Here is a 24,056-nt window from a genome sequence, read left to right on the forward strand (position 1 = left end):
AGCTTAAGTAGTTCGAGATATTTAGCAGACGGACCGACGGACGGACAGAGTCGCATCATAAGGGTTCCTTTTGTACCTTTTTGGTACGGAACCCTAAAAAGGCAACAATAAATGGACGATTAAGCGCCTACCCCAATTTAAGTTTTTTTTCTACTTCTGCCTGTAAGTACATACCTACGTAAGAGAACGCATTTTCAGTACCTTTTCATATGATTGGCATGTATTCGAGTTTGAACTACTCCGAACTCTTTTATTATTAATCAGTATTTTTATCAAAATAAATAAATGCCACAAACTTGGTTCTTGAATTACAGTATAAATAATAGCATCCAGTATAAACATGTTAAAAATATATAACATAAAATGGGTAGGTTTCGAATACTGTAATAGTATTCGAAAGATAGCTTTTCATAGAGACTGTTTTGGTCACGATATGGCTGAAATACTACTTATATTAGGTATACAATAAAGCAAATGACTCCGACTTAGTTGATGATTTATTTTTCAAATAATTTATATTAACAACAGTGAAACATGAACGATTTTATACACAAAAGGCGGCCGTCATTCTGCTCATCGTAGCAGTACATTATTGAATCTTCATATCATTCTCCGGCAAAATTCTTTTATAGGTCCAATTTAAGCTTCTTTGCGTCCCAGAGGGTCCAAAACTGGGGGTTGATGGCACCGTTGAAGGAAGTGACTCAGGGTTTCTGCTCAGTGTTTGATCATGGCTCAGCGACGACGTGTTCTTCGTCAGACTGCCTTGGAACGACGGGCTCGTTGGTATGGACAGGTCAGCAGAGGATATGATTTCGAAATGCTTCAGGTGACTCGCGCTACATAGCGGGGTTTCCACTTGCTCCATCGAATTTAGGTCTTCTACGTTGATGACGTAGGCCTCGTTTCGCTTCGACCACCTGAAAAACAGTTTTTGTTGTTAGAGATATAACAAAGACTGAACTTTATTTTACGAACTTTTGTTTATCTTTCAATGTTACGTTTGGGTCAAATTTTCCAAGTTGAATTAGACCAACTTCCCATTATTCAATATGGAGAGGGCTTCCTATTATTATATTAAGTTAGGTGACAATGAAATATTATGGTACTGATCTGATGATGGATACAGGTCGCCATCATTGGTCAAAACAACACATTAACCTAATTGTGTTTGAGTTTGTTAGAATTATCTCGACGAGTGCTAGTTGCCTGTTAAAAGATAAGACCAGTGAGCCATAATACCTAGCATCAAACATGATTTTTTTGTCAAAAAACTTATTTCGAAACTGTTTAGTACCTTAACACATTCTTGAATCTGTACCCCCAGTTTATCTCCTTGGATAAGTAGGAAGTTCGACTTTGTGTCACTGTTCCCATATTCTTCGATGCTCCTGTCAGACAAACCACGATCTCGAATCTGAAAAAATAGGCAGACATTGAAATACCACATGGATATCGTCGGTGAAATATACCTTCCCTATTTTTTAATCAGATAAGGAGACATTCTGTTACAATCATGCAAGTGACTAGTAGTTAGTCGATCGGTTAGTATACATAGTTACATCATGGTTAGTAGTTATGTTGTAGATAGCTCGTTGATTTTATTTGTTAGATTACTTGGGTTAGTAGTTATTAAATTGTTAGTTACTTTTGAATAGAGGACTTTCCCTAGCCTTGCTCAGCGCGCAAAAATATGCACTATAACATTAATACAAATTAAATTGTGATCTAGATATTTTTGATCGCTTCGGTATGCAAGATATTATTAGGTACGGTAAGAGTAATTATGAAAATGCATATGGATGTTATGACCAGGAAGGTACCTGGGTGTTGTTTATTTATTCACCTGCAATAATTTACGGGGTGAATATATAGGTCATACTGAGCAACCTTTTATTATGGGACCATCCCCGAAATCTCTTAAAAAAATTGGCTTTTTCTTACATTTTGGCTCTCGGACCTTGTCATTTTTTATGGGACAGTAATTTTTTTTTCACGTTGTCTGGGTTGATCCCATAGTAAAAGTTACTCAGTGTGACCTATATTCAGCCCGTAAATTATTGCAGGTGACTAAATAAACACCCTGTACAACTACAAATTATTAATAAAAAACGATAAAAAAGAAGTTGAATGTTATCAATAATAGCAACATACCTATAGTCTATCATATCCTGAGCAGAAAATTCGTAGAGCGGGCTCTCAACGTCGATCACATGTGTTACAGTGATAGGCCACAGCAGGAACGCGCGCGCCTCCTTCAGCTTTAAATGGTGGATGTAGTTCTGCATCATTTCACCCTCCAGGGTCCTGGGCAGAAATACGATAGAATCAACCACAAGTCCGAGCTTAAGCCACTGGTTACTGTCAAGATTCTATGTTCAGTTGCATGTCTCAGTTTGTGTTTTTCATCACAAATAGCTTATTGATAGAAACAATCATCATGTAGAAGTTTTTATTTTTTATTATAAGATGGAATTATTTAAGCATGTTTCACAACTGACCTGATTGGTTTGAGTATGTAAGCTGTAATGGTGCTGTCGATCAAGTGTACGTTCAACAGGTCCCACACACGAAACTGGAGGCATAACTGTCCATCGCGGAGACATACCTGATAAAAAAAACCATTGAATATAACTTGATTTGTTTTATTACTTGCGATATGAATAGGGCTTCCAATACCGGGATCCCGGTATTGCGGGATCCCGTCTTTTTAAAAGCAATTTTCAATACCGGTATTTTGAAATGCAATACTGGGATCCCGGTATTTTCAAAAACAAGGGAAATATGCAGTATACAACCTTTATATCTATTAGAATGGTCAAATTTGTTATCAACACGCAACACGCATCTAACTGGCATATACTCCTCATTTTATTATTGAAACAAGATCGTTGCTGTGCGTCAGATAAATATTTGGTGATGGTGGTGGATGAATTCTGAAGTTTTCTGGGTGATGAATATGATAATAGTGATATTAATATAATTAGTTCTTAAAATTTTATCAAACATAAAAAAAGAGCAAGACAGTGTAGTATGGTAAACCAATTTTGGCGGAAATTTGATGAAAAGTTGGTTATGTTGGACTAATAATGTGACTACTGGTATTGCCAATCTGGAGTGTGAAATAAAATTATTTCAGATGGCGACATTGATTGTTTAAGGCCAGTCCAGACGCAATGATGATTTTTGACCAATTTGATCAGAAAAGAAATTGGCGTCGATCTCATCATCTCATTCAGCATCCACAGGTACACAATTTAACCACCAATTTTAGATTTTTGGTCAATTCGAGGGCTCGTGGTTTTTAAAAAATGTGCCCAAATGTGCATACTAGCGTCGGAAATTGGTATTTTTGCGTTCGTGCCTTCATTTGATCGATCATAATCTTACAATCGAACAAAGTGGAATCGGCGAGCCAATTTCATTTTTGCATCCACACCTCCTGATATGATCAGAATTTATTGAAATTTTTAATTAGATTGGCGAAAAATTGTTCCCGACTGGCCATCCAGTCCCATGCCTTTATCGTTTTACTAAAAGCTTTTACTTAGGATATACAGTGAGCCTTTTTGTTCCCGTTTTAATAAAACTATACATTTTTAAGCGATTCGTCTTCGAATTAATACCGGTATTGTGTGAAGTCCGGTATTTGGAAGCCCTAGATATGAATCAAAACGATCGAATTATACTCTAACGTGTTGGAAAGTGCTGGCTGTTCATATTGTCTATGATCGCGGGAATATTTGAATTTGTTTTCTTGACATGGTTTTCTATTTTGATGTCATTATATCGATCGTGTAACATGTGTTGATTTTCTCTCTGAATAAACCTAATCAATATTGCATCAATATATTCTTTTTATTTCGTCACTGCTTTCCACCATCAGTGGTAGCAGAGCGTGGTTAGTAAAAATAAAAGTGATAAATAAAATGGAAGAATAAAAAAGTGTAAAAGTGAGAAAAGAAAAATGGGTTCGAATTTTCGTAACATCGAAACATTAACGAAATCTAATTACGACACATGGTGCCTACAAGCACAAGCAATCTTAATAAGAAGTGACTTGTGGGAATACGTGAGCGGCGAAAAAAAGTTATTGGAGACCGCGACTACTGATGAAAAAAGTGTTTTTGAAAAAGAAGATAGAAAAGCAAGGTCTGAGTTATTACTGCTAATATCTCCAGCAGAACTTAAGCAAATTAAAGGTTGCAACACGTCAAAAGAGGCATGGGATAAATTAGTATCCATCTATCAAAGCTCGGGACCAGCCAGAAAAGCTACCCTATTAAAACAATTAGTTTTGAAGAAAATGTCACCTCAAGAAGATGTAAGAGACCATCTCAACAACTTCATGGATGTCGTAGGTAAACTAGAAGACATGAAAGTCACTATCAACTCAGAGCTGTTAAGCATAATGATGTTGTACAGTCTGCCTACAAATTTCGACAGCTTTAGAACGGCGATTGAGTCGAGAGATACTTTGCCTAGCCCTGAAACTCTCAAGGTAAAAATAATCGAAGAACATGAAGCAAGGAGGCAATCTAAGTCCCAAACTTCAGAGGCATTCTACGTGAAAGCAAAGAAAAAGAGTTTAATGTGCAGCAATTGTAATAAAAAAGGGCATTCAACGGAAGATTGTTGGTCGAAGATAAAACAAAAGAAAAACGTAAACAAAAATCAACAAAAGAGCTTCAATGTATGTCTGACAACTGAAAGTACTGATACGTCAAAATTCAAAAATGGATCGTGGTGTCTAGACAGCGGCTGTACGTCGCACATGACAGGAGAAGAAGATTTGTTGACAAACCTAATCCCTGTGTCTGATAAATTACGATTGGCGTCAGAGAAGCATACTGCAAATGTAGAAGGTAAAGGAAAAGTGGTACTACATGCTGATGAGTACGAATATATTTTAAAAAATACGCTTTACGTTCCGGACTTGACAAATAATCTAATGTCAGTAAGCAAAATAACAGATAATGGCTTTAAAGTCTTATTTGAAAAGAATCAAGCTAGTGTACTAGAAGACGAAAGTGTAATCTTAAAAGCAAAGAGAAGAGATGGGTTATACTACCTTGAACTTGAAGAGTCGACGGAGACAGCAAATTTCACGCCTGTAGTAGAAAGCGAAATTATGAAGTGGCATAAAAAATTAGGTCATGCTAATGAGAGAGACCTGAAACTAATGCAAAGAAATGAGATGATAAGAGGACTTGATTTCAAAGAAAAATCTCTTGAACCATGTGAAACCTGTATCAAAGGTAAAATGTCAACTCTACCATTTCAAAGCTATGGTGAAATATTCTCTACTGAGCCTCTACAGATAATATACAGTGATGTATGCGGTCCTTTCGAGCATCAATCATTGGGCGGTTCGAAGTATTACGTCACGTTCATAGACGACTTCACAAGATACTGCTGTGTATACTTCATGTCAGAAAAAAGTGAAGTTATCGAAAAATTCAAGGAGTATAAGAAGAACGTCGAACTATTCCATAAAACCAAGATACAGAACCTCCATACAGACAATGGTGGTGAGTACCGATCAAAATCTTTCGACAACCTCCTCAAAGAGTATGGTATAAACAGAAGACTGACTACTCCTTACACACCTCAATCGAACGGGTGTAGCGAGAGAAAAAACAGATCTCTGATGGAAAAAACAAGATGTCTAATGCTTGACTCCAATGTCCCTCCATATTTATGGGCAGAGGCAGTGAACACTGCTAATTACCTGATAAACAGAAGCCCAGCAAGAGCTCTGAAAGGAAGTTCGCCCTACGAGAAGTGGACAGGAAGAATACCATCAGGAAATCACCTACATGTATTCGGAAACAGAGCGTTTGTTTTGAATAAAAATCGCAGAGGAAAATTGACTGCGAAAGCTATTGAAGGAGTGTTTATAGGATATGCGAGAAACGCAAAAGGTTTCAGAATATACATACCGGCGAAAAATGACATTGTTATCAGCAGAGATGTACGAATAATGGAGAAGATGCATTTCAAAATTAATACTGATGAACAATATGAAAATATTCAACGAGCACGTTCAGAATCTAAAAAAGAAGAAATTGAAATTGAATTAGAATCTTGTAAAACTAATAATTACTTACCTTTTCAGGAACCTAATCAATTTTCTTCTGATTCAGAGTCTTTTTTCCAACCTGTTGTTGCTGATCCAGAAATTTCAGAGCCATTTGAGATACCTGACCCTGCTCCAAGTGCAAGACCACAGAGAGTAGTGAGGCCGCCAAAATGGACACGAGATTACGAGCTAAGTAGTTGTGTTACTATGTCTGCGTCTGAAAATAAAACTGACTGCTCGCTACTTACTTATGAAGAAGCTGTGACAAGCACGGACAAGCGAAATTGGGAGAAGGCAATTCAATCTGAGAAGGATTCACTCGAAAAGAACAACACGTGGGTAATAGTTGACAAGTCAGAAGCCAAAGGACACAAGATTCTGTCCAACAAATGGGTATTTAGAATAAAAGATGACGGTACGTACAAGGCGAGATTAGTCGTACGTGGCTGCGAGCAGAAGGGTAACCTGGATTTTGAAGAAATTTATAGCCCAGTTGTAAGTCAATCTGCTCTAAAGACATTATTAGCCGTTGCCGCATCTAAAAATTACTACTTCATGACTTTTGATGTCAAGACCGCTTTCTTATATGGCGAACTGACAGATGAAGTTTACATGAAACTACCTGTTGGCTATGACATTGGCCAAAATGGAACGGAAAAAGTTTGTCGATTACGAAAATCACTATACGGATTAAAACAAGCTCCGTTCACATGGAATAAAACCTTTACCCGAGCGATGTTTGATTTAGGGTTCAAGACAATAAAAACCGAAAGATGCGTATTCGTAAACGAAGACAAGTCAATAATAATTGGATTGTTTGTTGACGATGGACTGGTCATAGGAAAAGACCGAAAAAAGATAGACTGCTTATTGAAAAAACTTGAAACAAAATTCGAGATGAAAAGAAATGAAAATCCAAATACTTATCTGGGTATGGAAATTCATAACTCCAAAGAAGGAATAAGGTTGACACAGAAGACCTATATTAACGATACTCTGGAAAAATATAATATGAAAAATGCTAAATCTTGTGACACACCTGGAAGCAACGATGCCAAGTCGACACAGGAAACTCCTCAGGAGAAGGAATACCCCTGTGCCCCTATAGAGAGGCAGTGGGGAGTCTACTGTATCTATCGACCAGAACGAGACCTGACATTGCACAGGCTGTAAATTTAGTTAGCAGAAATGTTGAAAATCCGACTAAACAAGATGTTGTAAAAGTGAAGAGAATATTCAGATATCTAGTTGGAACGAAAGAGAAGGGCATACTGTTTAAAAGAAATAGCCCGTTAGAAATTATAAATGCCTACTCGGATTCTGACTATGCGGGAGATCCGAAGACGAGACGAAGCACATCTGGCTCAGTACTTATGATAGCAAATGGACCTGTTTCATGGGCATCCAAGAGACAACCCATAGTGTCCCTTTCATCTACAGAAGCTGAATTTATTGCTGCAGCAGAATGCTGTAAAGAAGCGTTATACCTAAAATCGTTTTTAAAGGAAATAACAGATATAGAAGCAAAAATAAATCTTCATGTCGACAACCAAAGCTCGATACAGCTAGTAAAATCTGGTTCCTGCAACAAAAGATCTAAGCATATAGACGTGCGATACCATTTCATACACGAACACTTTGTGCAAGGGCTGATCAACATAAGCTACTGCCCAACCGAAGTACAGTTAGCAGACATAATGACAAAGCCATTGGGTAAAGTGAAGTTTGCTGGACACTGTGAGACGTTAATGTGTGGATAGTGCCATACTGCAGCCACATGAGCATCCACCAGGAGAAGGTGTTGGAAAGTGCTGGCTGTTCATATTGTCTATGATCGCGGGAATATTTGAATTTGTTTTCTTGACATGGTTTTCTATTTTGATGTCATTATATCGATCGTGTAACATGTGTTGATTTTCTCTCTGAATAAACCTAATCAATATTGCATCAATATATTCTTTTTATTTCGTCACTGCTTTCCACCATCATAACGGCCGAATGCTTTAATCAAATATGAATCGCGTTCAGGACATTCTTTTTATTATTTTACAAATTTCTCAGATAAATAGAAATGAGGAGGTTATAATGTTGAAATTATAATGTTTTTTTCAATGAATGTTTATTTGGGGATTACTATTTAATTATCCTATTTTTAAAATATAGATTAATTTATTTATATAATTTTGAGAAAAACCTTGTACTCACTGTTGCTTTCTTGCTAAATCCTACAGATGTAACGTGGCGATTCGGTCTCACAAGTTTAGTGAACAACAAACTAGTGAGTCCTCCTGACAATGCCGTGCCAGCTACAATCTGAAATTGAAAAATAATTACTAAGTATATCATACGTAAAATTCATAAGATCATTTAGTCATTTTCTAACACTTCGCAGATCTAGATTTGTTATGTTATAGTTTATATAAATGACATAGTAATATACGGATGATACTAATTAGTTACCTCAACAACCATAATAATGATAGCCTCTGGACATTCCTCGCTCGGATATCGGACACCATAACCGATCGTCATCTGTAAAATCAAACATCAAAAATGAAATCTTTTATTTTCCGTTTCCACGATTGTCCAATTTCGTTGAGAATGATTTTATTAGGTCAGATGTTAGGGATTTTGTAACCGACTGGTGACAGATGGAAATCTATTATTAACCCCCGCCGTCGGTCTGTCTGTCAGCGAGATATATCTAAACATTCAAAAAAAAAAGCTATGTACTTAGTATAATAATGTGTATTTCTATTGCCACTACAACAAACAATAAAAATAAATAGAAAATTAATTTAAAACCTGTTTTTTTGTTTTTATTATTAAACTAAAAGGGTTAGATAGTTGTATAGAAATGTGATAAGTAAACAAATATATTACATAACAACAAGTAATAAAATACAGTGAATGGGTCTAAATCTTATGGAACTAAAATGAAATAAAAGTGTGACAGTATGGAACTCTCGACAAGACCGACTCTTAATGAACAAATAATTGTACGAGTATGAATTCAATTCATTACATAATTCGATTAAATTAAACAAAAGGCACGGATTACTACCTAACTGTATGCACGCTTGCAGTCGCAAACCACGTGGCCACGCCTATGAAAATAGTAAAACAACATGCGTAGCGTGGCCTAATGAGGTTATGTTGTAATTGAAAAACAATAAGTTCTACCTAGAGTCTGATCTGCATGTTACATAAATAAAAAAATCTTACCTGCGTTTCCACGGCCATCATCAATAGGCCAGCAAAGGAAGAGGTCCCGATGACGCAATGGTCCTTCCCGTCCCCGATGTCATCGCTGTAGGAGCTGGACACTGCCAACCAGATGGCCGCGAACGTTAGCCAAAAGACAAAGTGGGCTGCCACCATCATCAGGAGTATGAACCGCCATTTTGCGTTGATCTGCAAAATTCATTTCACATAATAAGAACACGTGTTTTATGATTAAAATCAAGGAAAAGTCCCGAAGGTTTTTAAAATTTAAATTACATTTTGAAGTTAAAATCCTCCTAAATTACTTATGAATGTATATGTACATATTCCGACCACTCAAGCTAGCACTCGTTGTTATGGAACAATGTGCATTTTACACATTAATCCTTCTTGGAAACCGAAGACAATGTTAAATATGAGAATGTAGGTCATTATATACTTAGTATAAAATACCTTTTGAACTAAATACTGCCGCGTCGTACTAGTTTGCTCCGTTCTGCCATGTGGTTGGCGGGCGAATAGGTTAGAATCATGTCTCGGGAACTATTTATAAGCAGTGTTATCGTAAACGCACTACGTTTTTTTTAACGTGGCGTTACAACAACCGGTTGTGTAGGTAGGCAAGGGAAAATCAACAGCATAAACGGACCAGTATAAGTACATCTCCCGTTTACGCATAGTTAGTATGAATCTGTAGGTTCCTTTACGCTGGCTCATACGAGAACTCGGCTCGTCAACAGTCATGGTAACGAACGCAGTATCAAGAGCCTCATTTAGCGGCGAAAAATATAATTCCAATCAAATATAAATATTGAGTGCGCAGCAGTCCGGTCTCTCACTTAAGAGGGAAGAATAGCTTTGCAATCCTAACCGAACGTACCTACTTACATTTTTGATGAAATTTCCATTTCGCAAGAAAACATTTTGCATAATATATTCTTAGTTTATAGGTTTCGTTTAAAAGTATACATAAGTAGTTTTTCATAAAACAAACTTGTAAAATGTGATTAAAACTTATTCGAATTAAGCTCTTTGTTTTATAAAAACATTAAAAACTATGGAATATTTTTTATAAACCTAGAATATATTATGCTGAAGCAATCGAAATCAAAATCAAAATTTGTTAACATTTAGTGCAAACCGTTTTCTCCCTAAAAAATTACATACGTTCGGTTAGGATCGCAATGCTATTAGACTCTTAAGCTGCTCATAAAGCGGAAACGGGACGAACCATTCAATACAATTTTAGTCTAACTTCAATACGTTCGATTTCGAGGGTTTCGTATACCTGAGACCCAAGATTTTTTGTGTGGGGATGAGGATTGATAAAAATGTGCTCGGCCTTTTTTTATCACTTCACAAAAAAAAAGGATCGTTCGGGTTTCATTTAGAAAAAGAAGGCTATCGCCCTCTACAACAATAACGAGTAAGTAACACAGCTTGCAGCTCCGTACCTACATGAGGCATGATGTCATTCCATACATTGTTTTAATGATATGTAGGTAATAATAATAGTTACTAACGACTGTGTTGACGATGTCGCGCGCGTACTTGATGGACTTGGCGGGAATGTTGCTGCGCACGGGCACGTTCTCCTCGCCGTCCTTGCACACCACGCGTCTCGAGCGAGTCTTGCGGCCGGCTCTGCGTCTGCAAACAAGCAGTTGTTAACGAATTTCTACAAGTTAAACATTTGTGGAAATGCCTCTTCGAGGCCAAGTTCTGTTGTTGTCGTGTTGTTAGTATAGAAAGTAATAGACAGAAACATATTTTCCCAAATGAGGTAAGTAATTTAATACTTGCCAGCCTAAAAATGTCACTCGTACACATATATACTCGTACACACACACACACACATATACACTATTTTAGCAAAATAAATAAAAGAAACCACATATTTTTTGACACGCTATGAGTAGGTAGGTCATGTTTTTGGCCAGTCTGGAAACAATAAGTTTTTTCTTAGGCGTCCTAAACGATCAATTGTTACTTAACTGCCTAGAGTTAGATCAAGCTAAGTTGGCAGCGATTTTGATACCTTATAGGCTCAAATGTTTTGCAGTCTTCTTAAAACCAAATATTTAATCGATTAATATAGAAAGTGCTGGTAGCCTAGCGGTGAGAGCGTGCAGCTTTCAATACGGCTTCGGTTTCGGTTCAAACCCCGGCTCGTACCAACTTATGTACGGAATATTATTTGATATTTACCAGTCACTTTTCGGTGAAGGAAAACATCGTGAGGAAACCGGACTAGTCCCAACAAGGCCTAGTTTTACCCTCTGGGTAGGAAGGTGAGATGGCAGTCACTTTCGTAAAATTAGTGCCTACGCCAAATCTTGAGATTAGTCGTCAAGCGGACCCCAGGCTCCCATGAGCCGTGGCAATATGCCGGGACAACGCTAGGCAGAAGAAGAAGAAGACTTAATCAATTAATATACTAAATTAAATAGGTCAAAAAAATATTGAGATTATAAATTCTCCTAATTCAGATGCAGAAAGATCCTAATTAGACTTTAATACCCTGTTACAATATTTACCTGTATAGAAAGAAAATCAACTTTTTGTTAATATAAAAAAAAAATCGGCCAAGAGCATGTCGGGCCATACTCAGTGTAGGGTTTCGTAGTTACCATTCCATCACAACAGGCCTAACGGGGGCTATTATTTAGTAAGTGTCGTGCTGGTACTACATTACAAGCATAAGGGAGTTCCTTCGCAGCGCTTTGTACTTTGTACGTCCTTTTACTAAGAATAAAAGATTATTTGCAATAACTTTAAAACGGATAGACTGATCATGTTCGTTATAGTTTTCATTGAAAGTATTTACTAAGCTTCTGTTTCAAGATTTTTCTCATATTTTTAGTGACATGGTTCAAAAGTTAGAGGGGTGGGGGGACACATATTCGTTTTCTTTTAGAGCGATTATTTCTGAAAATATTAACTTTATGAAAAAAAAATATTACGACCCTTATCGTTTTGAAAGGCCTATCCAACAATACCCCACACTATTGGGTCAAAGCAAAAAACAATATATCGTTGTATATGGAAGGTACCGAAAAATAATCGAGTGATTCAGTTTGACAAAGTTGCGTTCGGCGCTCGAGGTCTCAAACTTGGATTATTCATTGGGCCAACATCATAAACAAGCCTGAAAAAAATCAGAACTACGTATTTGACGCAAACGCTAATGTTTATAGTTACTGCCGGCCTAGCCAAGGTTACAATCGCTATTGCTTCGACAGCGAAACGCTTTGTCTCTCTCTATCACACTTCCATGTTAGTGCGACAGTGACAGTTGCGTTTCGATCGCTACGGAGCGTAAGCGATTTGCGTGTTGGCTACGCGGCCTGGATTATATATTAGAAGTACCTTGCATTTTCTCAGCATTTGCGATAGTTAGTGTGTACCACCGACCCACCGTCAACTTGTTTTTTTCTACATCCTTTATGTTCTACTTTGTTTGAGCGATCCCTTTATGATAGTAAAGATTATTTTACATTTCATTGCATGCGTAATTAACTAATTAGCAATGGCTACAACTACAATGAGTTTTAAGCTTTGATGCATTCATTTGTTACTTTGAAAGTACGTACCTATCTATGTTTTTATTTGTATTAAAAAGTTGGCTGTAACTGTTTTTTTTATATATAAGTAATATAGATATATTTACATACATTTGCTTTGTTTGGAAGTTATATGTCGCAGTGAGATGGTAGGTCACATCCGTGATAACGTGTCAAGAAGAACACATTATATATGTATTTCGCAAAATCGACTCTTAAGGTGTTTTGTATGGGTTCCTACTAAAATGCCTACTCCTAATTCACAAAACAAATTCCGCGGAATTCTAGTGTAGGTACCAATAGTGAGTAACTCAATATCTTATCAAAATATAGAGCTATCAAATTTGTCGCTTAATTTTGCCCATCGTGTCTTTTTATTTATGATATATTTTCGGGACTTATGTTATATAGTATACAATATTATATATAAGTCGAAAATATCATTTGTATTTATCGTATTTAAACTGTATGCACAAAACAATTTGCAAATGGTGGACGTCATTCTCCATCAATAAGCCATAGAACGTTAGAACTCAAAGTTGAGTTGGCGCAGAAGAAAATAATATTCAATATCGTACAAATGCGCATGTAACTGCTCTGGATTTGCAGGAGTACATAGGCTACAGAGACTGCTTACCATTACGCGGGCCATATGCTAGTTCGCCACCGACGTAGTATAAAAAAATATTACTACTTACTAACCGATGTCTATTTTCCTTCTTCTTCCGTTTGCCCAGTCGCGATGAATAACCCTGAGAAGGCGGCCCGGTGTAATGGTCGTTCTCGTACACGCTCTCTACTACTTCAATTGTATCATAAATATTGTCACTCGTCACATTAGAGCTCTCTAAAGGTCTTGTTGACGCATCTGAAAAAATTCTTGTCGTTCCAGTAGTAGGGCTATCGGTTTCCACGTCTATAGTCATCACCAGACCCTGGCATTGGTCATCTTCGCTGGAGTACAGTGAGCTCCCAGTAACGAAACTCTGAGTTGACGGTACTACTTGAGTATCATAATTTATCTGTACTGTTGGGAAAGCGATTTCTTTTCCTTCTATTTGGGATATCCTGTATTGTTTTTTCAATTCCTCGTTATTGTATACATCAGTGTCGACGATGCGCGGTATTTCTATAGACGAGCGCTTTGAGCCATTTCCAATGGCTTCAGAGTAGCTAAGAGATCGTTCTAGAGCGCGACTACGGCTGCCTCTCCTGCTCTCAGGCTCAAAAGTAGGACCTAGGTTCATGTTGACATTTATTTTGCTTTTGAAGTCACAACAGTAACTATAATTATAATAATATTTCTAGAAAAACATGAATAGGGATTTCTAGAAAAACGTGGTTCGCATCTAATCGGCGATGGTAAGTAAAGTAAATGCTATTCTTTGTTTTGAAATCTGATTACATGGTAGCCCAAACTATACTTTTGCTCACTTTTATTATTTACCGTCTATAACTATCACTGTAACTGATTCGACTTTTCTATTGCTTGTGTTATGCTTCACACACATAAACATATACTATTTCTTCGTAAATCACTAGCTAGTTAAATAATCGATATTTTAAAGTGTGTTGTACTAAAGGATCGTAAAACAGAACTATAGCTATGTTATCTTGTCGAGATAACACACCTTTATCCTACAAAAGATAAGAGGCACCTACATATATTTGTATTGTATGTTTTGATCAGGTGGCCTAGAAACTTTAAGACATGTTTTTTTAGTATAAAAATACATATTGAATGATGTTGGGAATGGAAATTAGAACATTTTGAACGAAATGATTTTGAAGATGAATTCTGGAATAAAACAGTCGATTATTGAGTGAATATATAATATCTTCTAATGTACTATTTTAATATTATAACCACGAAATAACTTAACGTTTATGAAGTATAGTTTAACAACATATGTGCTGTACTAAACAATGCCTCTTGAGATGTTAATAGGCAAAAAATGGGTCTTTGCCAATATACAACGAGTGAGGTAATGATTGGATGTTTTACAGTTGACGTAATTTGTATTCCAGAAAAATGGGAGAAATATATTTTCAAAAATGTTAATTGGTAAAAAAGTGTTTTAAGAAATCATTGTAGGTCAGGTGTTCTTGTTCAAGAAAACTGTTCACGAAATGTTAGGGTAGGTGTTCCTACTTAGAATCATGACTACTAGGAGATGAGTTGATTCGGCTACGAAATAAAAACTGTCCCATTTTTTTTGGAATCCACTTAAGTTGTATCCTCAAGCCTTTAGAAAATTAGGCATTGATTTGTGATCGGTAAGTTTCTTCTTGCGGAATGAAGAGGAGCGAGAGAGTTGAAATCCCGAAAGCTGGTCGCTGAAGCTGCCGGGGGTGCCGGGCGTGCCGGGGGTGCGGGGCGAGGGGGGTGGTGACTTAGACTTCATTGTTCTGGAAATAATGGTAAACGTAAAATTAGTTGAAGCAACAGAACGTTACGTTACGATACGTTAGCCATTGATACGAACGATACGAACTGATAACTAATGAAGCTCAATCGAGACCACAGAACCTGATAGAGGTGATGTTGACTAGTCATACCACAAAATGAAATCATTTAAATCATTATTAGGCAACATTGCCTGAGATTTGTCACTGCACAAATAATCGTATAAGTCACACACTAAACTTGACGTTTACGTTAGCGACCGTGTAAACTCAATCGTAGTTTATCTCGCTCGTACTCATGTATTGATGGAGTGGTGCGATAGAGAGGGATAGCGATCGAGTTCATGCAGACGCTACTGTAAATGTCAAACGCCAACTCGTAGTAGTCGTATAGGTGCCTTTGGCCAACATGATATCTTCTAACAGTCATGTTGCCCGCTTTAAATGGCGGTTGCTTTTGTACAACTAGTGCATATATTCTTAGATGCAACCAGTAAAATAATAATATGATAAAATAAGAATCTTACTTGTAAAACTCACAAGCGCTGCAAAGCGGTGTTTCTACCGGCTCGATGGTGTCCAGCTTTGTGTGGTCTATCGCGTATTTCTGCTTGCGAATGTTGTATCTAAAAAAAAAATAAGCAAGTAGTTAAACGTCTTAACTTAGCTGCAAAATCTGTACAAAAATAATAGGATAGTTATGACAAAACGGTGGTGCAAGCTGGTGCAAGCCATTTGGTTTTGGTTGGTGCATATATGTATGGGGATAGTCTTTGAAAACTATATTATATTTTCCATCATACAAGAATAGATATTTTATGGTAATACTTACTTGACAACAGAAGGAAACCGATGTCCCCAAATAACCTCTCTGGGCATGTAAGAAGTCTGGCTCTGTGTAAAAGTGCCCAAGGAAGCGGACGCCCCTTTCAGCCCAACCGTTATTTCAAAACTGAAAACAATTACAGATTATTGGATCTCTTTTTTCAAGAAAAGGGCTTCTTATCAAGGAAGATAATCTTAGTTATTCATCCTCATACCTAATGTTTCTAATGTCGTCCGGCGTGTATCGGTAAAGAGGACTGTCCTCATCGATCTCGTGCACGAGCGTCACCGGCCACAGCAGGAACTGCCGATGCTTCAGGGTCAAACTGCGCGCGTAGTATCGGATTATCTCCCCTTCTTTTGTTCTATAATATATACAAATATGAAAATATGAGTAAGGAAACATCAAGTTATTAAGGGTAATTCATACTTAATTTGAAAAGCCGCCGTATTCCAACCGCCTCTGGAACCTCAGAAATGAATCTAGGGAACCAAAATAACAGAGGTGTTGTAATATCTGTCAGCTTGGGAAAAGATGTTTTAATAGGTATGTTCAGCTGTCTATCCGGCTGTTCTCTTTACAGATCACAGTTCTCAATCCATTCTTGTTAAAAAAATTGTAAACAGGTTCAATAATTGTGTCGAACTTCTATGTTAAAACGTTTTTCTTTTCTTCAAAATTACATAGCTATGGGGTTTTGCGGGATCTACAGCTCACAGAGTCACTAGTAGTTAGCACTTATAATAGAACCTGTATGTGTTGATAAAGTGGGCGGTAAACTCGGAGCTGATGATGTGGTCGTAGTTGAGATCCCAAGCTCGCATCATCAGACAGAGGCGCCCATCGCGGATGCTGATCTGAAATGTCATCACCATTAATTTCGAAGCGTAAAGTTTTAGCACAAGCAAAATAAATATACATGACAAGATATGTGTGATGTGATATGGTTGAAGGATTGATTTACACCATCTAGCGTTAGTTGCAAGAGATAAGATGTTTTTTGTTTTGCAAATACATAATAGTTATTTTACTAACCTACAACGCAACTAACACCTACATAGTGCACACTACGTACACATCCTAAGTCCTTTTTTGAACGCCTTTTGAAATATTTACAGCAATTTTCGTTTTACCTTACGTCAACATCGTTCATACATATTTGATGGGAATAAATAATGCGTACCGACATAAGTACCTATAGTAAAATAAATTCCAAACTTTTATGTACAAAAAAATAACCGTTCGTATTTTAAATTTTAAATACAGTCTCCATTTACCATATTCCATTGAACATATTACTAACCACAGCTTTTTTGCTGAAGCCAACGCCATCTCTGGAGAGCTTCTCTGGCCGTGTGAGTTTGGCGTAGACGACGCAAGTTAGAACTCCAGACAGACCGGTACCTAGGATTAACTAGAAAATATACATTAATATGGTTGAAGCAGTATTCTACAAAAGAAACTGAGTAGCTCTAACTCTTACACAGAACATCAAAAAAGATTTTTATTATTTATAATTGTGAAAATGAAACTGTCATTTTGAAGCATTTTTGTCATGTCAGAGGAATAATTATAAGTATGCTATGTGTGTGATATAATTTTAAGACCTGTTAAAAAAACTTAATAAAAGAAGAAAATATAAGTACATAACCTACCTTGAGATATTTGTATCGAATAATATGTATTATAATCTACTTTTAGTATAATCGCTACTTTTAAGATTGGGATTTGACCATAAGGGGTGTACCGCAAAAAACTAAACTTCAATTAAAAAAAACTAATGCGATTGAGAACAAAGTAAGTTTTTTAGAATAACTACAATAAAAAGCGACTTTTAATTTAGATGTTTGACAGTTTTTTATTTATTATTTTTTCTATAGGAGTGATAGGCAGCTTCTTCCTAGCGCATTCAGTGGCAGCTTTTTACGGACCCGTTTTTCATATTTGCCTGCATCAGCTCATCACCTGCTGGAATTGTTAATGTTTTTTGGCTTTTTCATTCTTGTTTTTTAATACACTTTTGATTTGAGCTCAATAATAGTTGAGACAACGGCACTGCAGGACGTTTGGGGCTTTTACTCTATTCTATGTTAACTACCAAACGCGATTCTTGTACGGAGGAAATTGTATGATTTTCGACTTGGCCTAGAATTAAGTAACACACATTATCTGTAACTTTAGTTATCCTAACCTTCGTATGAAGAACTGAACTGACTTTCATCGTCATTCGTTTCGATTTAGCCGCATATGTACCCCAGTTTTTACGATAATTATGACAGGTATGAACTAAAAACTAAGGCGAGTGACTAAAAATACGTGAGTGTAATCCGTAGAATTATTTTAATGACAGGTACGAGTATGCTTCGTTTTCGCAAATTCTATTAGCAATCTTTGTGATGGGCCCAAAGTCACTTGTTCCTAGAGATCTGCCGCTTCGAGGCCTCTGTTCAAGAGACAACATACTAAATTAGTAATTTATTATGAAATGCGCGAAATTTCGAGGTAATTTTAAGTGTTTCTAAATCAGGCATGTAGGATGTTACAAATTTTCTTGCTATTTGTAAAATACCAATTTACCGGTGTAAAGTCGCACAGCGTAAAACCAGAAAGATTTATATTGGTATATAGAATAAAATAATAATAAGACTTTTTATCGCGGTAAGAATGCCGTAGTCATCTTGCTTAGAGACAAAATTACAGCGGTTTGAAATTTACAGTTTTTTTTCGGTACGGGCCTTAGTTTGCTTACCTGAATTATAAACAGGAATATGGATTCTGGACATTCTTCATCTATGGCACGATCTCCAAAACCGATTGTTGTCTGAAAAAAGTAATTCACAATGCAACTTATCCATTATACTTGTAACATAAAAAGTAAATTCAACAAAAGACTCCGCTCCGCCGGTAATAAGGAAACGCTTAACTGGAATTAAGGCGAGAGAAATCATCTTAATTTGTCGGCAAGTTTCAAAGACTGGGCAAATTGGCAATCAAGGACTATCGGAAGCGTTTCCTGAGGGCCTACCGCGAATCACGTTCGAAGTGTTGCCTCTCTGTTGCACTTGTAAATTTGTACGTAAGTGTGACGGGGAGGCAACACGTCGAACGTGGTCTGGTTTGTGGGACGTCGGACAGACCCTCTATGCTATAAAAATTCTGCCAAAATACCCGTTGCTCAACCAAACTTACATAGGTACGGTAGACTAAGGAGGGTTGTGACTATGAAGATTTCTCGAAAATTATGATTATTATTAATTTATGATTGTTAGCGAGCTGGCACCAGCGCTTTTAAGCCCCTTTATAAATGCGCATTTTGACGTAGTACCTGCCAACGGCGTATATGAAGTGGTTTTGGGTTTACAACATTTACGTACAGAAAAACGCGAAAAGTATCTTTTCCCCAAAAATTACGATTGTGTCAATATCATAAAGTATTACGTTTACGTTGTTATGATATTTTATCTTATATTCTTTGGTTTATCAAGTTTCAAGATATGACCGATGTGAAATTGTTTAGAGTTTGCATATTGTTTGGCAATTATGAATTATAACGAGTTTGTGATTTTCTGTAACTATGCAGAAGTCTCCTATTTAAGTTTATTTTGCTGATTAGGTGGTTTTTTGGTCTTTTAGTGTACTGTCTAATTCTAAAAAGTTATTTCTTGTTTCAAATGATTGAGATAAAATAATCAACTCAATAGCCAACATATTGAATTTGATGCGATGACCACAGAAAGACCTATCAAGGATAAAATTTCGGCTCTATAAGCCAATAGTAGATACTTAAAGTTAGTCGCAAAGAAAGTAGATAGTTATGAAAACAAAGCAGAAAATGTCCTTTTTTGCTTGTGTTGCCTTAAATGAAAGGAAGTGAGTTCAATTTCATGAACTCCAAGTCTAGTCTCACGAAACTTGCACCGAAGGTATGCTAGAATCGGTCTATAATAATTATTTTTTTGATCAGGATTAGATTTTAGACTTTTTTATTACGGCTGGTCCTGAATCATGCTACTCGTACAATTTCGTATTAAGTATTTTTCGCCAGCTATTAAGTATTACGCACAGTCAAGTGTAAAAATATGGATGTACACATCTTACTCAAAAATATGTGCCATAGCATCTTATTCCCGTGTAATAAGAGCCTAGTACAATATTTATGAGACGATTCTCTCGATACAAATTTTTGCAGCTGGTACAAATAACACAAATGAGCTATAAAATGACTGTAAGTAGTACTTTTTTCATAGTCATCGAATGGTCAAAATAAAGAAGTGCCACAACCTACCTCAGAAGCTGTCACAACTTACCTTGGTGTAAGGAGAGTTGTGACACGGGGAGTTATTCTGGTATTCGTAGATTTTCTCAAAAGCTGTTATACTTTAATTCATGATCGTAACATGTTTTGGAAAAGTATGATTTAAGCTGCACATTATTATAAACTTCATAGCGATGGTATGCTTTGTTGCTGGGATACTTCCGTTAAAGTAAAAATTGTCACAACCCTCCTTGGCCTCCCCTATTCCAAGTAGATTAATTTTATAAGCAACATATATAACCAATTTAGTTATTAAAATAATTTTACCTCATATGAATCATACGAGTAAATGGACTAAAACTCATAATAGTACCTGAGCCTCAACAGAAGCCAAGAAGATTGTGATAAAGTCCTTTCCCCCCGTGATACAGGGCCTGTTAGGAGGGTCTGGTTCGAAGTCGTAATGTGCCAGCGCCGTGATGTACCAGAACAGGGCGAACACCGCCCACATGGTGAAGTGGACAACCACCGTACCGATTACAATCCAACGCCAACGAAGATTGATCTTGACGGAAAATATTTAATACCATTGACATTTGTATGAGTAATATTTTAACATTATTCATGCATATAAAACGAATATACTCGTAATGTTTACTAACTACAACAGGATTTCAAATACTTATGGTCCCTTAGTTATACACAATGATTCAGCACAGTTAAAAAAAATACTCCAAAAATCCAATTATTAATTCTGTAATAAAGTGACTTAAATATGTGAACGCTATTAATGCTCAATTTAAATATGAAACTGACATAATTTATACGTCATATGGTTTGCTAATTACTAGTTTTCATGAATGTTTGAGTTTTACCAGAGTATGAAATGTGTCATTCAATAGTCGAATCTTCTCAAACGGGACATTAGAGATGAGGGCCACGTTCTCGCCTCCACCTTTAGATACTAATCTCTTGGGGAAGTCACCGTAAGCTGAACGGTTACGGAGTGGCGGTGGATTTTTGACGAAACTGAAAATTTCAAGAATTCTATATGTGACAAATAATTACGTGTTATTTTATGTTTCACGCTTACCACACCAGATACTCCACAGTTTTGTGTACTACTTTATGGCTATAATAATTTAACTTTACGGCAACTTAAAAGCAAAAAAAATATGCCTTGTTTTTATTAATACATAAACTTACTTGTTTTGCACTATTGGTTGTTTCTTAGCAATACTAGGTACTTTGGGCTTCTGAAATTCATAAACCACTTTCTTGTTCTTATTGACATTTAAACTTGCATTGCTCTGAGTAATTATTATTCTTGGTAAAGTTTGTGAGAGCTTTCTGAGTCGCTCCGACTTAATTTCTGATCTTACTGAGTTGACACTCTCCGATTTTTCATTGTTTAATTCATTTTCAACTATGAACTCAGGCTTAGACGATTCTATAAACCCATTAAGTATTTTATTATCTTGTATAGTTTCGTATATTATACCATCGTCATCCTCATTCGATATATGTTCTTCGAGATCCAAATTGAGTTCTTTAATGTCACTGGGACCGTGCTTAATGTTCGATTGTAAATAAGTCAAACATTCTTCATACAATTGACTTATTTGGTTAAATTCAACATCTTTTATTAGTTGGTCTTTTTCCATATTTGAAATAGTTTCAACGATTATTAAAATAACACTTAATAAATAACACTTTGCAATACAAATATATTTTGATTCAATTCATTTTTCACGCATAACTAGAGTTCACTTTTAACACATATTTTACTAAGCTGCACTTGTTGTCTTAGACAATTAGTTTGATCAGCAAACTTAATAAAGAGCATTAAAAAGAAAAGGCTCAAATCCAGCAAGGTATGCAATCATTATCACAATCTTCAGAATTCCGGAAAGTCTGCTACATTCCTGGGAACGTCACCAGTTTTCTTCCGACTCTCTCCGGCGACGTGTTATCGCGGCACAATCAGCTTTATCTCTGTTATCAACGCTAATTGAGAGAGCTAAGCTGACCTTGCAAGATGCTGGGATATTCTACAATCTTTCGAATTCCTAACAAACATTTTTAGAAATAAGAATTTGACAGCAATTTTAGATGGCTCTTCTTTTATATCTTTATGTTAAATAATACTTCTAGCCAATTTAGCGACATCGCAAAATTCAGGTGGATACAGTGTATTTGTGAAGAATCACTTGAAAATTTAAATAGATATGTATTTATAATATATATGTTTCATATTAGGTACATAGATTTTCAGTAGATTTTTGGAACAAAGTAGATTATATTTACTGTATTCTATCCAAGGTATATTTATACCATCAGTTTCATCAGAAACCTTATTTTAGTTTTATTATCCAGCGATTACCAAAAGTGAGTAATTCTCGAACTTATTAAACGTTTCAGAATAGTGCGCTTGCGTCAGTAAGTGCCTCATTATGCGCCACTCCTCACTATATTTTATTGTCTGCATGTTACAGTATAGGTAGGTACTATTATCATTCAAAACTGTTTGTGTACACACTTCCTAAATAATGGTGGCCCGATAGCAGTATGAGTCCAGAAATCCAAAAAATACATAAATCCGAAAAAAGTGTTTTGCTGTAGGTTAGGTACATTGCATACATACATAGATACTCGGGCAGTAATTCTCTATTGTGGTTAAAAATATATCTTTAGATTTTCCCAGAATTTAGGGGCAAGTGTTTTACCTGTTGACGATTGTAACTTTGGACACTGCCGGTATTAAAAGAACAACAGAACATAGACAAATATCGTGTACTTATCCGAAAAGTATTTATTTCGTATGATTACACTAGCTAAACGCCATTTCTATCAATGGACGGAATTGTATATGTTTCTGCTGTTAAAAGTTTTTGTGCCAAAAAGTCAATTTTTACTCGCATTCTCAGCATATTTTTTTGCAATATTGATTAATACGACTGATTTTATTAACACATGTCTAATTTCAATATCTGATCGTTGTTTTCTTGGGTTTTTGCTTTTCGCCGGTATTTTTAAATATGATCAGTAACGTTTTAAAAATAAAAGTGAGGAATTTTTACCTGTGGACAATTGCATTTTTGTACCTGTGGACTGTCCATACGTTCAACATTGCTGATTTTACCTGTGGACGATTAAATACTTCTTACCGTTTTCTTTAATTTCAGTGCCTCCTAGTAAAAATAAGTAGCCAAACAAAGTAGACATAGAACTACCTAGATCTAGCAAGTCTAAACAGACAGATGATACCAAAAAATCTATCTTAGAGGACAATAAGTTATAATGCGTTATTGTACATTGTATATTTATTTAATCGTATGGCATAACATAATACAGAAGCATATAATAACCAAATTTTTTTTTTAAATGTCAACACAAAGACCAGTCAGCCATTTGACGGCTTCGTCGCACAGGGATATCAGGTCTTCTGGAGGACCGGCAGTATAGCGCAATATGGGGCAGTCTTCAATTATGTGCTGGATAGTCTGGGTTTCAGCACCGCAAGCGCAAGCAGGAGAGTCCACCCATCCACAGCGGTATTTATATTGAGCGCAACGTCCGTGGCCGGTACGAAGCCTGTTGAGTTTGCACCAGTATCGCCTCGGAAGGTCCGATCCTTTTATTTTGGAGCCAGGTGTAATTCCGGAGCCTAGTTTTTCCGCCATTAAGGAGTACCACGTC

General features: G+C 36.4%; 2 protein-coding genes across 2 annotated transcripts; both read right to left on the reverse strand.

Annotated features, from left to right (window-relative positions):
• Positions 1–484: 484 nt before the first annotated feature.
• On the reverse strand, positions 485–14,441 carry LOC133516233 (G protein-activated inward rectifier potassium channel 3-like). The gene is made up of 9 exons (XM_061849050.1): positions 13,573–14,441; positions 10,831–10,957; positions 9,308–9,496; positions 8,543–8,614; positions 8,288–8,395; positions 2,502–2,608; positions 2,155–2,307; positions 1,298–1,417; positions 485–920 (listed from the first exon to the last, which is right to left on the reverse strand). The coding sequence occupies exons 1-9, from the start codon at positions 14,115–14,117 to the stop codon at positions 590–592; spliced, it is 1,752 nt and encodes a 583-aa protein (XP_061705034.1). The 5' UTR covers positions 14,118–14,441; the 3' UTR covers positions 485–589.
• A 245-nt stretch (positions 14,442–14,686) lies between these two features.
• On the reverse strand, positions 14,687–22,353 carry LOC133516235 (ATP-sensitive inward rectifier potassium channel 11-like). Its single transcript, XM_061849051.1, has 10 exons — positions 21,564–22,353; positions 21,233–21,386; positions 20,731–20,922; positions 18,852–18,923; positions 17,406–17,516; positions 16,853–16,959; positions 16,317–16,466; positions 16,109–16,228; positions 15,804–15,902; positions 14,687–15,279 (listed from the first exon to the last, which is right to left on the reverse strand). The coding sequence occupies exons 1-10, from the start codon at positions 22,019–22,021 to the stop codon at positions 15,111–15,113; spliced, it is 1,632 nt and encodes a 543-aa protein (XP_061705035.1). The 5' UTR covers positions 22,022–22,353; the 3' UTR covers positions 14,687–15,110.
• Between the last annotated feature and the right edge of the window lie 1,703 nt (positions 22,354–24,056).

This window comes from Cydia pomonella, chromosome 3, assembly GCF_033807575.1.
Source record: "Cydia pomonella isolate Wapato2018A chromosome 3, ilCydPomo1, whole genome shotgun sequence".
Classification (NCBI taxonomy): Eukaryota; Metazoa; Arthropoda; class Insecta; order Lepidoptera; family Tortricidae; genus Cydia; species Cydia pomonella.

Coding starts and splice junctions, on each gene's coding strand:
- LOC133516235 (XM_061849051.1), bottom strand. CDS start 22,021: ATGGAAAAAGACCAACTAATAAAAGATGTTGAATTTAACCAAATAAGT. Junction 18,924..20,730: donor TGGCTTCTGTTGAGGCTCAG/GTACTATTATGA, acceptor TACTTTTTTCAG/ACAACAATCGGTTTTGGAGA. Junction 17,517..18,851: donor TATTCCTGTTTATAATTCAG/GTAAGCAAACTA, acceptor TATATTTTCTAG/TTAATCCTAGGTACCGGTCT.
- LOC133516233 (XM_061849050.1), bottom strand. CDS start 14,117: ATGAACCTAGGTCCTACTTTTGAGCCTGAGAGCAGGAGAGGCAGCCGT. Junction 9,497..10,830: donor GCGACATCGTCAACACAGTC/GTTAGTAACTAT, acceptor TGAATTTTGCAG/ATCAACGCAAAATGGCGGTT. Junction 2,609..8,287: donor GATTTAGCAAGAAAGCAACA/GTGAGTACAAGG, acceptor TTTTTTTATCAG/GTATGTCTCCGCGATGGACA.